At 43.7% G+C, this 17,290-nt stretch overlaps 1 protein-coding gene across 1 annotated transcript in view; it reads left to right on the top strand.

Moving 5' to 3' along the window:
* Positions 1-17,290, top strand: part of ntrk2a (neurotrophic tyrosine kinase, receptor, type 2a) — a 195,497-nt gene that overhangs the window by 13,747 nt on the left and 164,460 nt on the right. Inside the window, exons 2-3 of the mRNA XM_078214460.1 lie at positions 13,295-13,369; positions 13,470-13,541. Of these exons, the coding sequence (XP_078070586.1) occupies positions 13,295-13,369; positions 13,470-13,541 (147 nt within the window). The remainder of the gene's footprint in view (positions 1-13,294; positions 13,370-13,469; positions 13,542-17,290) is intronic.

Here is a 17,290-nt window from a genome sequence, read left to right as displayed (position 1 = left end):
ACAATTAATGACCACATTCACATTCCTTATCTCGCTGGAAAATGGGAAACAAAAAATCCATCCATAGACCTTTAAAACAGAGCTATCTTTAAATTATACTGCATGATTGTAATGTTTAAATGCTTGGCATAATCACCTAACTTTCCTATTTATCTTGAATAAGTTAACATCTCCATTAAGAAGCAAAGAAAGAATTTCAGATGTCAACACTAAACGTTTATGTTGTCATCCTACAGTACATTTTCAAGGCCATAATACATTGTGAATATGTCCCATGTTTCCTCTTCCTATGTGCATTACATGCTTTCTATCCTTCTTCAGAGATCATCCATTCAATTTGATCAAATCCTTTTGAATTCTGTCAATCTGTCTTATTATTGTCACATGATCACATTGCTTAATATAATCAGTAAATTTTATCTTACAAGATGGAATGTCCTCCATATTAGAGAATCATAGAACGGTTGTAGCACAGAGGGAGGCCATTCATGGATATTTATGAATAATAGCCTAAATGTTCCAATCAGTGGCAATGCGAGGTGCATTGCTGCTGCCCGTGAAGATTTTATCGACCCAACACTACTGCCCATCTCTTCAAGGATCTTCTCATCCTAGTTGATGGGACACATCCCTTTTTACAGCACTAGCTACAGTATTCAGCTACGGGGTGAGTGAATGAATGGGTAGGTAAGCCAGGCGGGTTGGTGGCTGAGGTGGTTCATGTGGCTGATATGGGTAGGTGGGTAACTGCATTAGGTGGATGAGAGAGTAGTCAGATCAAGGGATCTTTGGGTGGCAGAGGGGACTAGTCAGGGTGGTCAGTGGAGGGTGGTCGAGTGGAGGGTGGTCGAGTTGGGTCAAAGTGTATTCGGGTGGCCAGAGGTAGTAGTTGGGTGCCAGGAGTGAGGTGATTCGGTGAGTTAGTTATGGAGTTACCGGCTGTTGGACCAGGTATTGAACTGTCTAGCATTTCCAGGATAAGCACACAGTTACATCCGATGTATATCAACTGAAGCATTCGTTGTGCATCCTGGGAAGCAGGGAATGAGCCCATCCAAAATGTAAACTTCCTGGCAATTCCTACTTCTGTCCACATGTCAGGACTTCCAAAGGGTCCTGATTAATATCTCCTGATTTATGTCCTGCCTCTGCCGATCTGGAGACATGAAGATTTGGGCCAATGTGAATGGCAGACTAAACTGGGAAATATTAACCCTACAGGATGAAATACCTTGTTAGATTATCATCTAAAATCAGAAGTAAGCACCTCCAACTTTAATTTGGCTTTCATGTGCTGCAAAACAATTTTCCTTAATTGTCAATCTTAAAAGGAAACGTCTTATGTCAGTGGAGTATGTAATTTATTCTAATTTCCCCCATCAAACAAGGCTCGCATTTCCTGACAATTTCCGAGGTGGTTCTTAGATCGAGCCAGGATTACTGATGAGTTTGCTGATCTAGCCGGGGCTACTGACGATTCCTCTGATCTAGCTGGGGTACTGATGATTTCTCTGATCAATCAAGATACTGTTGATTTCTCTGATCTAGCCAGGGTTATGGATGAATTTACTGATTGAACCAGTGCTACTGATGATTTATCTGATTGAGCTGGAATTACTGATGAATTCTCTGGTATAACTAGGGGTACTGATGATTTCCCTGATTTAGCCGGAGCGCCAGATGATTTCATTTCCCTGATCTTGCCGGGGTTACTGATGACTTTGCTGATCGATCCAGGGTTAACCATGGTTTCTCAGGTCTGGTCAGAGTTACTGATGTTTTTCCTCTGACTTGGCCAGTGTTACTGATGATTTCTCTAAATTAGCCGGAGTTGCTTATGATTTCTCTGATCTTGCCAAGGTTACTGATAATCTCTCTGATCTAGCCAGGGTGACTGAAGATTTCTCTGCTCTAGCCAGGGTTATTGATGAATTCACTATTCAATCCGGGGTTAGTGATGATTTCTCTGAACTATCTGGAGTTGCTGATGATGGTCGGAGAATCTGGTCCAATTTCTCTCTAGCCGGGGTATCTGATGATTTCTCCCCAGTGTGGTCACTAATGATTTCTGGCCAGGGTGATTGATGATTTCTCTGATCAGTCCCGTGTTACTGATGATCTTTGATTTACCCAGGGTTGCTGATGATTTTTCTCCAGCGTGGTTTCTGTCGATTTCTCTGATCTGGCTGCTGTAACTGCTGATTTCTTTAATCTTGCCAGGGTTGCTGATGATATCTCTGACCCAGTTTTAATTTCTGATGATTCCCTAATCTAGCCGGGGTTTGTTGATGATTTCTATGATCGAGCCTTCGTTAATGCTGATTTATGTGATCTAGCTGAGGTTACTGATAATTTCTCTTGTCTAGCCGGGTTTAATGATGATTTCTATGATTTACCTAGTGTTACTGATGATTTATCTTATCTAGTTATAGTTTCTGATGATTTCTTTGACCTGACCAGGGTTACTGATTTTTGCTGTGATCTAGGTGGGTTCACTGAGGATTTCTTTAATCTAGCCACGATAATTATGATTTTTCTGATCTGGGGTTTTAATGGTACCCTGATGTAATTAGGGTTACTGATGATTTCTTTGATCTCGCCGGATTTACAGATGATTTTTCTGATCTAGCCAGGGATAGAACCATAGAAAATTACAGCTCAGAAACAGGCCTTTTGGCCCTTCTTGTCTGTGCCGAACCATTTTTTGCCTAGTCCCACTGACCTGCACTTGGACCATATCCCTCCACACCCCTCTCATCCATGAACCCGTCCAAGTTTTTCTTAAATGTTAAAAGTGATCCCGCATTTACCACTTTGTCCGGCAGCTCATTCCACACTCCCACCACTCTCGGCGTGAAGAAGCCCCCCCTAATATTCCCTTTAAACTTTTCTCCTTTCACCCTTAACCCATGCCCTCTGGTTTTTTTCTCCCCTAGCCTCAGTGGAAAAAGCCTGCTTGCATTCACTCTATCTATACCCATCAAAATCTTATACACCTCTATCAAATCTTCCCTCAATCTTCTACGCTCCAGGGAATAAAGTCCCAACCTATTCAATCCCTCTCTGTAACTCAGCTTCTCAAGTCCCGGCAACATCCTTGTGAACCTTCTCTGCACTCTTTCAACCTTATTTACATCCTTCCTGCAACTAGGTGATCAAAACTGTACATAATACTCCAAATTCGGCCTCACCAATGCTTAACCTTACCATAACACTCCAACTTTTATACTCGATACTCCGATTTATAAAGGCCAATGTACCAAAGGCACTCTTTATGACTCTATCCACCTGTGACGTCACTTTTAGGGAATTCTGTACCTGTATTCCCAGATCCCTCTGTTCAACTGCACTCTTCAGAGTCCTACCATTTACTCTGTACGTTCTACTTTGGTTTGTCCTTCCAATGTGCAATATCTCACACTTGTCTGCGTTAAATTCCATTTGCCATTTTTCAGCCCATTTTTCTAGTTGGTCCAAATCCCTCTGCAAGCTTTGAAAACCTTCCTCACTGTCCACTACACCTCCAATCTTTGTATCATCAGCAAACTTGCTGATCCAATTTACCACATTATCATCCAGATCATTGATATAGATGACAAACAACAATGGACCCAACACCGATCCCTGCGGCACACCACTAGTCACAGGCCTCCACTCAGAGAAGCAATCCTCCACAACCACTCTCTGGCTTCTTCCATTGAGCCAGTGTCTAATCCAATTTACTACGTCCCCATGTATACCTAGCGACTGAACCTTCCTAACTAACCTCCCATGAGGGACCTTGTCAAAGGCAATACTGATGATTTCTCTCTAACCGAAGTTACTGATGGTTTTTCTGACCTAATGTGGAGATGCCGGCGTTGGACTGGGGTAAACACAGTAAGAAGTTTAACAACACCAGGTTAAAGTCCAACAGGTTTATTTGGTAGCAAAAGCCACACCTTTTGCTACCAAATAAACCTGTTGGACTTTAACCTGGTGTTGTTAAACTTCTTACTGTTTTCTGACCTAGCCAGAGTTACTGATGTTTCCACCAATCTAGCTGGGTTCCTGATGATTTCTGTCTCGCCGGGGTTGTCGATGATTTATCTGATTTACTCAGAGTTTTCGATTATTCCTTTCACTTGGCCGGGGTTAGAGGTGAGGATTGGGAATAGTTTTAAATTCAGTAAAGGCGGACCAAAGGATTGATTAAGAAGGGGAAAATAGAGTATGAAAGTAAGTTATGGGGAACATAAAAACTGACTGTAAACGTTTCTATAGGTACATAAAGAGTAAAAGATTGACAAAAACAAATGTAGGCCCCTTACAGTCATAGAATAGAACCCCTACAGTGCAGAAGAGGCAATTTGGCCCATCAAGTCTGCACCAACTTTCCAACAGAGCATCTTATCCAGGCCCACCCCCTGCCCAATTCCTGTAACCCCACACATGTATCCCATTAATCCCCTTAACCTACATACATTTGGACAGTAAGAGGCAATTTATCATGGCCAATCCACCTACCTGCACATCTTTGGACTGTGGGAGGAGACTGGAGCACCTGGAGGAAACCCAGAAACAGGGAATTCCTAATGGGGAACAAAGAAATAACTGAGGAACTAAATTCATACTTTACTTTTGTCTTCACAAAGGAAAAGATGAGAAACATACTGAAAATTTTGAGAAACAAGTTTTACTGAGGAGCTGAAGGAAATCAATATTAGTAGAGAAAGGGTTTTGGGGAAATTAATGGGATTGAAGGTGAATAAATCTTTAGGGCCTGATAATCTTCATCCCAGAGTACTTAAGGAAGTGGCCCTAGAAATAATGGACCTATTGGTGGTTATTTTCCACAATTGTTTGGACTCTGGAATGGTTCCTCCAAATTGCAGGGTAGCTAATATAAGCTTGCTATTCAAAAAGGGACGTAGAGAGAAACAGGGAACTATGGAGCAGTGAGCCTAATGTCAGTAGCAGGGAAGTTGCTAGAATCATTTATCAGAGATTTCATAGCACAGCATTTGGAAAGCAGTGGTATAATCAGACAAAGTCAGCATGGATTTACAAAAGGGAAATCATGCTTAATAAATCTACTGGAATTTCTGAGGATGTTACTAATAGCGTTGACCAGGGAGAAGTAGGAGATGTGGTATATTTAAACTTTCTGAAGGTTTTCGGCAAGGCCTCGCATAATGGACTACCATGTAAAGTTAAAGAACACAGGGTTACGGGTAGTGTCTTGAGATGAATAGAAAGCTGGTTAGCAGACAGATAGCAAAGAGTTAAAATAAATGGGTCTTTTTCTGATTGACAGGCAGCGAGTAGTGGGATACCACAGGGATCTGTGCTGAGACCTCACTGTTCACATTATATATTAATGATTTGGAAGAGGGAACTAAATGCGTTATCTCCAAATTTGCAGATGCCACAAAGTTGGGTAGGAGGGCAAGCTGTGAGGAAAATGCAGAGATGGGGGATTTCAATATGCAGGTGGACTGGGTAAATAATGTTGCCAGTGGACCCAAAGAAAGGGAATTCATTGAATGTTTACAGGACGGCTTTTTGGAACAGCTTGTGATGGAGCCCACGAGGGAACAGGCTATTCTGGACTTAGTGTTATGTAATGAGCCAGACGTGATAAAAGATCTTAAAGTAAGGGAACACTTAGGAAGCAGTGATCATAATATGGTAGAATTCAGTCTGCAATTTGAAAGAAGGAAGGCAGAATCAGATGTGAAGGTTCTACAGTTAAATAAAGGTAATTACAGGCGCATGAGGGAGGAACTGACAAAAATCGACTGGAAGCAGAGCCTAGTGGGAAAGACAGTAGAACAGCAATGGCAGGAGTTTCTGGGAGTAATTGAGGACACAGTGCAGAGGTTCATCCCAAACAAAAGAAAGGTTATCAGAGGGGGGATTAGGCAGCCATGGCTGACAAAGGAAGTCAGGGAATGCATCAAGGCAAAAGAGAGAGCCTATAATGTGGCAAAGAGTAGTGGGAAGTCAGAAGATTGGGAAGGCTATAAAAACAAACAGAGGATAACAAAGAGAGAAATAAGGAAGGAGAGGATCAAATATGAAGGTAGGCTAGCCAGTAACATTAGGAATGATAGTAAAAGTTTCTTTAAATACATTAAAAACAAACGGGAGGCAAAAGTAGACATTGGGCCGCTCCAAAATGACGCTGGTAATCTAGTGATGGGAGACAAGGAAATAGCTGAGGAACTTAATAAGTACTTTGCGTCAGTCTTCACAGTAGAAGACATGAGTAATATCCCAACAATTCAGGAAAGTCAGGGGGCAGAGTTGAATATGGTTGCCATCACAAAGGAGAAAGTGCTAGAGAAACTAAAAGGTCTGAAAATTGATAAATCTCCGGGCCCAGATGGGCTACATCCTAGAGTTCTAAAGGAGATAGCTGAAGAAATAGTGGAGGCGTTAGTTATGATCTTTCAAAAGTCACTGGAGTCAGGGAAAGTCCCAGAGGATTGGAAAATCGCTGTTGTAACCCCACTGTTCAAGAAGGGAACAAGAAAAAAGATGGAAAATTATAGGCCAATTAGCCTAACCTCAGTTGTTGGCAAAATTCTAGAATCCATCGTTAAGGATGAGATTTCTAAATTCTTGGAAGTGCAGGGTCGGATTAAGACAAGTCAGCATGGATTTAGTAAGGGGAGGTCGTGCCTGACAAACCTGTTAGAGTTCTTTGAAGAGATAACAAATAGGTTAGACCAAGGAGAGCCAATGGATGTTATCTATCTTGACTTCCAAAAGGCCTTTGACAAGGTGCCTCACGGGAGACTGCTGAGTAAAATAAGGGCCCATGGTATTCGAGGCAAGGTACTAACATGGATTGACGATTGGCTGTCAGACAGAAGGCAGAGAGTTGGGATAAAAGGTTCTTTCTCAGAATGGCAACCGGTGACAAGTGGTGTCCCGCAGGGTTCAGTGTTGGGGCCACAGCTGTTCTCTTTATATATTAACGATCTAGATGACGGGACTGGGAGCATTCTGGCCAAGTTTGCCGATGATACAAAGATAGGTGGAGGGGCAGGTAGTATTGAGGAGGTGGGGAGGCTGCAGAAAGATTTAGACAGTTTAGGAGAGTGGTCCAAGAAGTGGCTGATGAAATTCAACGTGGGCAAGTGCGAGGTCGTACACTTTGGAAAAAAGAATAGAGGCATGGACTATTTTCTAAACGGTGACAAAATTCATAATGCTAAAGTGCAAAGGGACTTGGGAGTCCTAGTCCAGGATTCTCTAAAGGTAAACTTGCAGGTTGAGTCCGTAATTAGGAAAGCAAATGTAATGTTGTCATTTATCTCAAGAGGCTTGGAATACAAAAGCAGGGATGTACTTCTGAGGCTTTATAAAGCACTGGTTAGGCCCCATTTGGAGTACTGTGAGCAATTTTGGGCCCCACACCTCAGGAAGGACATACTGGCACTGGAGCGGGTCCAGCGGAGATTCACACGGATGATCCCAGGAATGGTAGGCCTGACATACGATGAACGTCTGAGGATCGTGGGATTATATTCATTGGAGTTTAGGAGGTTGAGGGGAGATCTGATAGAAACTTACAAGATAATGAACGGCTTAGATAGGATGGACGTAGGGAAGTTGTTTCCATTAACAGGGGAGACTAGGACGCGGGGGCACAGCCTTAGAATAAAAGGGAGTCACTTTAGAACAGAGATGAGGAGAAATTTCTTCAGCCAGAGAGTGGTGGGTCTGTGGAATTCATTGCCACAGAGGGCTGTGGAGGCCGAGACGTTGAGCGTCTTCAAGACAGAAATTGATAAATTCTTGATTTCTCGAGGAATTAAGGGCTATGGGGAGAGAGCGGGTAAATGGAGTTGAAATCAACCATGATTGAATGGTGGAGTGGACTCGATGGGCCGAATGGCCTTACTTCCGCTTCTATGTCTTATGGTCTTATGGTCTTATCCTTCTGCGTGATTTGGTCAGGTTGAGTGAGTGGGCATATGCATTGTAGATGCAGTATAATGTGGATAAATGTGAGGTTATCCACTTTTGCAGCAAAAATAGGAAGACAGGTTATTATTTGAATGGGTGTAAATGGAGAGAGGCTTAGAGAGATCTTGGTGTCTTTGTGCATCAGTCACTGAAAGTAAGTGCGCTGGTACAACAGGCAGTAAAGAAGGCAAATGGTATTGTTGGCCTTCATAGCTAGAGGATTTCGGTATAGGAATAGAGATGTGTTACTGCAATTGTACAGGGCGTTGGTGAGGCCACACCTGGAATATTGTGTGCAATTTCAGTGTTCTTATCTGAGGAAGGATGTTCTTGCTATAGAGGGAGTACAGCAAATGTTTCCCAGGCTGATTCCTGTGATGGCAGGTCTGTCATATGAGGAGAGACTAAGTCAGTTAGGATTATATTCACTGGAGTTTAGAAAAGTGAGAGGGGATCTCGTAGCAACTTATAAAATTCAAACAGGGTTAGACAGGGTAGATACATAAAAAATGTTCCTAATGTTGGGGAAGTCCAGAACTAGGGGTCATAGTTTGAGGATAAGGGGTAAAAATTTTAGGACTGAGGTGAGGAGAAATTTCTTTACCCAGAGAGTGGTGAATTTGTAGAATTCACTACCACAGAAAATAGTTGAGGTTAAAACATTGTGTGATTTCAGGAAGGAATTAGGTACAACCCTTGGGTTAAAGGGGTCAAAGGATGGGGGTGTAGGTGGGATCAGGGTATTGAATGCAATGATCAGCTATGATCAAAATGAATGGCAGAGCAGGTTTGAAGGGCCGAATGGCTTACTTTTGCAGCTATTTCCTATGTATGTTTCTATGTGTTACTGATGATTTCCTGATTGAGCCAGGTTTACTAATGTTTATCTGATCTACTCGTAGTTTTTGATGATTTCTCTCTAGCTAGGGTTAACGATGATTTCTCTGGTCTAGCTGGGATTACTGATGATTTCTCCTAGTTAGCCGTAGATTTTGATGATTTCTCTCAGTTTGCTGCTATTACTGATGATTTCTCTGATCTTGCCAGAGTTATTGTTGATTTCTCAGTTCTCGATGTGATTAATGATGATTTTTCTGATTTATCCAGGGTTATTGATGTTTTCTCTGATCTAGTCAAGGTTACTGGTGACTATCTGGAGTTACCGATGATTTCTCTGTTCTTTTTGGGGTTACTGATGATTTTTCTGATTTTAGCTGGACCTACTAATGATTTCTGATTTAGCCAAGATGACTGAAGATTTCCCTTATCTAGTCAGGGTCACTGATTATCTTATCTTGCCTGGATTTCTGATGATTTCTTTGATCCATGCAGTTTTACCAATGATTTCTCTGAGTGATCCGGGCTACTGATGATTTCTTTGTTCTAGCTGGATTTACAGATGATTTCCCAGATCTTGTGGTCATTAATGATATTAACAAACGTCTCAGAACATTCAAATTTGAGAAGTATACTCCCTTGGTTTTCACCATTGACAGAGTCAAAGGGGACAATCTTACTGGCTCGTCACACTGGTCGATCGGTGTGGTGAGCTGGTAAGATTGCGAGAGAGGCAAAAAACTGGGTTTGCACCCCTCACAATGATACCGGCACTGGGCTGCCGGTGTGATCAGGGGCGTGAGGCTGATTTAAAATTAAATATTATTAGTGAGCCTGGGATGGAATCGTCCAGGCTCACTTACCTTAACGGCCTTGCCGGTAAAGGTCCTCACTGGTGAGGATCACATATGCATCCCAACAACGGGAACCTGATGTGATGGCCTCGCCAGTGGGATCAGAGGCCATTGAGATCCCCCTGGGTGGTTGAAGGGATGGAGCCTAACGGGAAGGGGTGGGACCTAAAGGGAGGGGGCAAGGCCTGAAGGGGAGGTTGCTTTTGGAGAGCTGCGCTCTCTGCAATCGGGGATTGCCACGGTGGTGATCGGCCAGGGAGAGGCAGTGAATGAGGACAGCAACTGACCTGGGGGTGAATCGGTATGCACACACTGCCCTCACACACTGCCCTCACACACTGCCCTCACACACTGCCCCTCACACACTGCCCCTCACACACTGCCCCTCACACACTGCCCCTCACACACTGCCCCTCACACACTGCCCCTCACACACTGCCCCTCACACACTGCCCCTCACACACTGCCCCTCACACACTGCCCCTCACACACTGCCCCTCACACACTGCCCCTCACACACTGCCCATCACACACTGCCCCTCACACACTGCCCCTCACACACTGCCCCTCACACACTGCCCCTCACACACTGCCCCTCACACACTGCCCCTCACACACTGCCCCTCACACACTGCCCCTCACACACTGCCCCTCACACACTGCCCATCACACACTGCCCCTCACACACTGCCCCTCACACACTGCCCCTCACACACTGCCCCTCACACACTGCCCCTCACACACTGCCCCTCACACACTGCCCCTCACACACTGCCCCTCACACACTGCCCCTCACACACTGCCCCTCACACACTGCCCCTCACACACTGCCCCTCACACACTGCCCCTCACACACTGTCCTCACACACTGTCCCTCACACACTGCCCCTCACACACTGCCCCTCACACACTGCCCCTCACACACTGCCCCTCACACACTGCCCCTCACACTCTGTCCCTCACACTCCTCGCACTCTCCCTCCCTCTACCCACTCTCCCTCCTTCTACCCCCTCTACCCCTCACTCTCTCTCTACCCCTCACTCTCTCTCTACCCCCTCACTCTCTCTCTACCCCCTCACTCTCTCTCTACCCCCTCACTCTCTCTCTACCCCCTCACTCTCTCTCTACCCCCTCACTCTCTCTCTACCCCCTCACTCTCTCTCTACCCCCTCACTCTCTCTCTACCCCCTCACTCTCTCTCTACCCCCTCACTCTCTCTCTACCCCCTCACTCTCTCTCTACCCCCTCACTCTCTCTCTCTACCCCCTCACTCTCTCTCTCTACCCCCTCACTCTCTCTCTCTACCCCCTCACTCTCTCTCTCTACCCCCTCACTCTCTCTCTCTACCCCCTCACACTCTCTCTCTACCCCCTCACACTCTCTCTCTACCCCCTCACACTCTCTCTCTCTACCCCCTCACACTCTCTCTCTCTACCCCCTCACACTCTCTCTCTACCCCCTCACACTCTCTCTCTACCCCCTCACACTCTCTCTCTACCCCTCACACTCTCTCTCTACCCCTCACACTCTCTCTCTACCCCCTCACACTCTCTCTCTACCCCCTCACACTCTCTCTCTACCCCCTCACACTCTCTCTCTACCCCCTCACACTCTCTCTCTACCCCCTCACACTCTCTCTCTACCCCCTCACACTCTCTCTCTACCCCCTCACACTCTCTCTCTACCCCCTCACACTCTCTCTCTCTACTCCCTCACACACACTCTCATGCAGTCTCCAGTCACTCATTCACTCAGATGCTAGTGGGCCCCACTCCTGCTGCCTCATGCTAAGCTCCTGACCACCTGGGGCCCCCTCTGCCATTGTTTCTTGTTATTCCAATTCTCTTCTTGCACCTAGTGATGCACTAAGGCAGACTTTCATTAATTTCATTTCCATAGCTAGTAATCCCCAGAACAGGTCGCTAGCCTGTTCCCAGGGACTTGTAGCTTGAGGGGTTGCCACTCCACATCAAACATGGCTGACCAAGAGTCTCTCCTGCTCTTACCGCCAACCATTGGTATGTTGGAAGGAGCTGCAAGTTAACAAACCCAACCTGTGCATTATGAGCACAGTTTCCTTGGCTATCAAGTCCCGGGGTGGGACCTGAACCCGGAGCTCTTGGCTCAGAAGTAGGGATGCTACCACTACGCTACAAGTCCTCCTCGGTTTCTTGTTGTGATTTTATACAACCTAGTAGCTTCCTGGGCTATTTTAGAAGGCAATTAATAATTAACCACTTTTTGTGGGTCTGGAGTCACAATATCGGCCAGACTGGGCACAGCAGGTTTCCTTCCACGTACATTGGTAGAGTGCAACAGATTTAAGATGTTAACATCAGTTTCCCGTGATTTGACATCTTTTATACTTTTAATCAATGACTTGTGGATTTGATACCTTGCTTTGTATTGGTAAATCTTCTCACCAATATTTCCTCCAAGCTGTGTGAGTGCAGGGTTGCACAACAGATTGTGTCATGCAAGGGATGAACAGGCCATGGTCAAGCAGTGGTCCCTTTAAGAAATGCATGTGTGCGACTGGGCAACAATCCTAAAGTGACCATGCGCTGCAAGAAATGAGCAATGCACAGCAAAGGGAAATTCGAGGATACATTGCTCCCCACCTCTTTAATTCCTTCATGCTCATTTGAATTTTGTTGAAGACCCATTTATGTGATTTTTAAAAATAGTTTTCAGCTTATTTGCAAATGCTTGTTATATAATTTGGATGCTGTGTTATGCAGAGATTACAAACAAATGGCGGATGGAAGACGAATGTTTGGAATTGTGTTTTTTGATTAACAGAGGAACGCTTAAGTTGCTTGGAATTTCTTTCACTGTTATTTTAATGGAGGCACTAAAATGTTTCTTTTGGGATCGAGGCAAAAACACCTCAAAAAACAACTTGTCTTATCCTTGATTGAAAAGAAAAGCTGGAACGGCAATTCAACATGGGTACAATGTTCAAACAGTGTCTGACTATTACTGGCTGTTGAGTATCACCGTTGCTGGGGAAACAGCCAGCTGGACATCGACATCAGAACATCTGAACACTCAATGGAATTTGAGAGTTCCAGGTGGTTCCGTTGCTCTGGGGTTTTTAATAGAAAACAAAGCTGTAGAAATAATATCAACTACAGTTCTGAGAGATAACATAAAACACAAAAACCTACATATTTCACTCCGTAAGCCTGATATCATTAGCTCTCATTACCAACTTGCACCTTCCTCCAGTGAGGTACTAACCAGTGGACATCAGAAAATCAAGGTTGATTTCTACAGTACTGTTTGACACATGGGCAAGCTTAGTAACATGCCTAATTCCCAGCTGAAGCTATTGAATCAGTTTCTCCTACTAGTCTCCTGTTCTATTATGATAGCTTTACACTGTAGATGTGGTTAATGTTAAGCGATTCATGAAAAGAATAGTTTATGTTTGTATTTCACTTAAAATGCCATCTTTCGCTATATTTGTAAAATGAAACATTTACACCGTCTTAGGAACATATTTTCATACTTTTCATTTTATGTTGTTTAGAGTAAAATTGAGTCAGTGATTTAGCTAAGAAAAAGCAAGTTAGAATCCAAATGGCAAAGTCCTCTGCTTGGGGCAATTAATAATCTTCGGTTATTTCTTATTCGACAGCTATATTGCAAATCAACCCAACCTGTCAGGCATCAATGAGCGTGACATGGAGCCTTACACCGGTCTGAGAAATCTGTGAGTATTTCCAATGAATTAAATCATCTTGTTGCCTTGATATTTGAAAGATGTTCACACAGTAAATAATTAATTTATTGAAGTCTTCTTCATTTTCTAGAACTTTGGTTAATTGTGGATTGACATATATCTCACGACAAGGATTCCTTAATAACCCTCGACTTCAATACATGTGAGTTATGATTGTTTTCTTTTCCTTGACAATTTTTGAGTTCCCTGCACCCTCTGTGATGATATTGACTCTTCAATGCACTAGAGCTCCAAAACCACCAGCTACACCAAAGGTACACCTCCAAGTGATATTTATTCATGACTGCGGCAAGACATTTGATTGATGGTCAGTACCTAATTTTTACCTGATGTCCACACTTTAGTACTTTCAGCAGATATCAATGAGTATCAGGGAGTGAAGATATGAGGCAATATTTCAAAAGAGGTTCTCCAGGTTCTCTGCCCTTTGCATCATTTCACTGGTGTTGCTATGGATCAACTGTTAAAGTTACTACAGAAAATCAGGGAAACTCTGGAAATTAATGGTGCTGTTTTCTTTTGTGATAGTAGCTTGCACAAAGCTGGGTGGGAGAGTGAGCTGTGAGGAAGATGCAGAGATACTTCAGTGTGGTTTGATCAAGTTGAGTGGGCAAATGAATGGCAGATGTAGTATAATGTGGATAAATGTGAGGCTATCCACTTTGGTAGCAAAAACAGGAATGCAGATTAATATCTGAATGGCTATAGATTGAGAGAGGGGAATGTGCATTGAGACCTGCGTGTCCTTGTACACCAGTCACTGAAAGTAGGCAAACAGGTACAGCAGGCGGTGAAGAGGACAAATGGAATGTTGGCCTTCATAGTGAGAGGATTCAAGTACAGGAGCAGTGATGTCTTGCTGCAGTTATACAGGGCCTTGGTGAGAGCACACCTGGAATATTGTGTGCAGTTTTGGTCTCCTTACTTGAGAAGGATGTTCTTGCTATGGAGGAGTGCAGTGAAAGTTTACCAGACTGATTCCTGGGATGGCGGGACTGATGTATGAGGAGAGATTGAGTCGATTAGGATTATATTAAGTGGAGTTTGGAAGAATAGGTGGGGGGCCTAAATCTCATTGAAACCTATTAAATTCTAACAGGATTAGACAGGGTAGATGTAGGAAGGATGTTCCCAATGGCGGGAACTAGCTGTCACAATCTAAGGATACAGGGTAAACCATTTAGGACTGAGATGAGGAGAAATTTCTTCACTCCGAGAGTGGTGAGCCTATGGAATTTTTTTTCCATAGAAAGCAGCTGAGACCAAAACATTGGGCGGGATTTTCCAACCGCGCTCGCCCCAAAGCCAGAAAATCCTGTCCAAGATCGACAGGTCTGTGTCCCGTCCGTTGGGATTCACGTGGTGTGTGGGACAGGAAAATTCCATCCATTGTGTGTTTTCAAGGAGTTAGATATAGCTCTTGAGGCAAAAGGGATCAAAGGATATAAGGGGAAAGCTAGAACCGGTTACTGAGTTGGATGGTCAGCCATGACCATAATGAATTACGGAGTAGACTTGAAGGGCCGAATGGCCTACTCCTGCTCCTATTTTCTATGTTTCTATGTGCTTAGTATATTTGAACTCTCAGGTTTTCGTGGTTCAATCCTTTCAAGTGGGGTTCTTCAGCTTGAGCGTGGCACTTTGTTAAGAATTCCATCCACCTCCTCCCCCAGAATAAACGCTAATTCATCATTTCCTTTCTGATGCTGAGTGCATTTCCAGCAGTTGCACATTTGTTATTCTAATACCTACCACTCCATTGGTATCATTCTTTTAAAATAATGTCCAAAAGCAATGTACCACTACAATCTGAACATTCAAGGTTTCGTTATCTGGCTTATTGGTTTGTCAGACAATGTCAATGGTATGAGCGGTGAAAGAAGTCGTAAATAAAACTGGGCACACTTTTGTAGCTGTGCCTTTTAATTGAAGAAGAAAGCTTTTGGTTGATGATGGATAATCCTACAGTCCATTAATTCAAATGCCTCTTTCTGTATGTCAGCTGCAGCTTGACTATTTACCAGTTTACCCTGAGTGTTTTATTCCTTAAAATGGCTAAGTCAAGACACTTTTCCAGTGTGATGATATTATTACAAATACAATCGCAATATAATTGTCAGTGCTTAAAAGGCCTCTGAAAGAAATTCTTTCTTGCATATTGTTTCAGTAGTGGAAGATGCTGGAGTGTGTTTAATATAAATTAGAATAAACAGTGTTTGGAGTCGAGATTATAATTTATTTCACACTGCCCATTCTCCTTAACCTATTTGTAACATTGTTCTTAGAGGGACGGCATGGTGGCACAGTGGTTAGCACTGCTGCCTCACAGTTCCAGGCACCTAGGTTTGATTCCCCGCTTGGGTCACTGTCTGTGTGGAGTCTGCATGTTCTCCCTGTGTCTGCGTAGGTTTCTTCCGGGTGCTCTGGTTTCCTCCCACAATCCAAAAAGATATGCTGGTTAGGTGCGTTGGCCATGCTAAATTCTCCCTCAGTGTACCCGAACAAGCGCCAGAGTGTGGCAACTAGGGGATTTTTACAGTAACTTCATTGTAGTGTTAATGTAAGCCTACTTGTTAAAATAATAAATAAACTTTAAAAAAGTTGTGGCATTATATTGCAGGTTTTATTATTTTATACAGTTTATATAGTGTGCAATATTATTCTCACAAGTTAGAAATACCATGTTCAAAAATGTTGTCACCAGTTATAATGAAAGAAAATGCATGCGTTTATATTGTGCCTTTCATATCATCAGAATATTCCAAAGTGCTTCACAGCCAATAAAATACTTTTGAAGTGTGGCCAATGTATATCATTTTGGATGTTGTATGGTTTGACAGGTTGTAATGGCCCAGATTTTGCAGAGCGCAAATAGCACTTGTTCACTAACTTACACTTGCACAAATATTTTCTATTGGCCTTTGCACTGGAACTTGTGATTAGAAACTCAAAACTTGGCACCCTCCACGGGGGATCTGGAACCTGTGTGAACAGGTGTGGGCCTGGGTCTGGGGTGAGGGGGGTACAATGAGAACTGCAAATTAGACCGGCTCCTGGAATCAACACAATTCTGCCTTCAGCTGCAGCCATCAGAGAAATATTTGTTACAAAGTACAATTCCTCTTTGGAGAATCAGGCACAAATTCTGGTTTGGATCCTCTGACGGGTTCCAGTTCTACTTCTTTGTCTGACCAAACATACCTTGGCTGAGCAAATACTATATGCCACTGCGGATCAGTAGAGTGGGCGCTCCCGGCATAGTATCCACTCATTCTTACACCAATGGCCATGTTTGTGACAGGACATTGATCTGTCCCCAGTTTCCCACACAAAATGGCAGGGGCAAGGCCATAACTGGTTCTGCACCTAGTTGTCAGAACTTTCATAAAACTCCTGCCAAAGTTATAGTGGGAATATATTAGAAGATCTCTGGAATTTCAGGAAAATGTGTATACCATGGCTTTTATGCTTAATCCACATATAATTAAACTCCCTAAGGATTTAATAATACTCCATGGCATAAGCAATACTCTATGTAAGCTTCTTGTTCGTCATCCTCGGGGTGTTTGGGAGAGTTCCGATGGGTATGTAGGTGATTGTTCAGGCTGATCTGTGTACAGAGGTTCTGCTGCAAATAGGAAAGGATATCGTAGACGATTGAGTTTGGAGTGAGTTGCTGGATCGGGATTTCTTCTCCATGTGATTTCTTTCTGCACTTGCTTCGAAACACTCTGCACTGTTTTTTATTTTGTTCTGCCAAGTGCAGTGATCCTGGGCAAACTTCACCCAGGACTCAAAGTCAATGTTAAAACTCCGAATTCAAGCCTTCAGACGGTCCTTGTTGCGCTTTTTTTGATCACCATGAGAGTGCACCCCCAGACTCAAGGGGCA

This window comes from Mustelus asterias, chromosome 6 (genome assembly GCF_964213995.1).
Source record: "Mustelus asterias chromosome 6, sMusAst1.hap1.1, whole genome shotgun sequence".
Taxonomy (NCBI): Eukaryota; Metazoa; Chordata; class Chondrichthyes; order Carcharhiniformes; family Triakidae; genus Mustelus; species Mustelus asterias.
The sequence above is the reverse complement of the archived record's forward strand: the minus strand, read 5'-3'. Positions and strand labels throughout refer to the sequence as shown.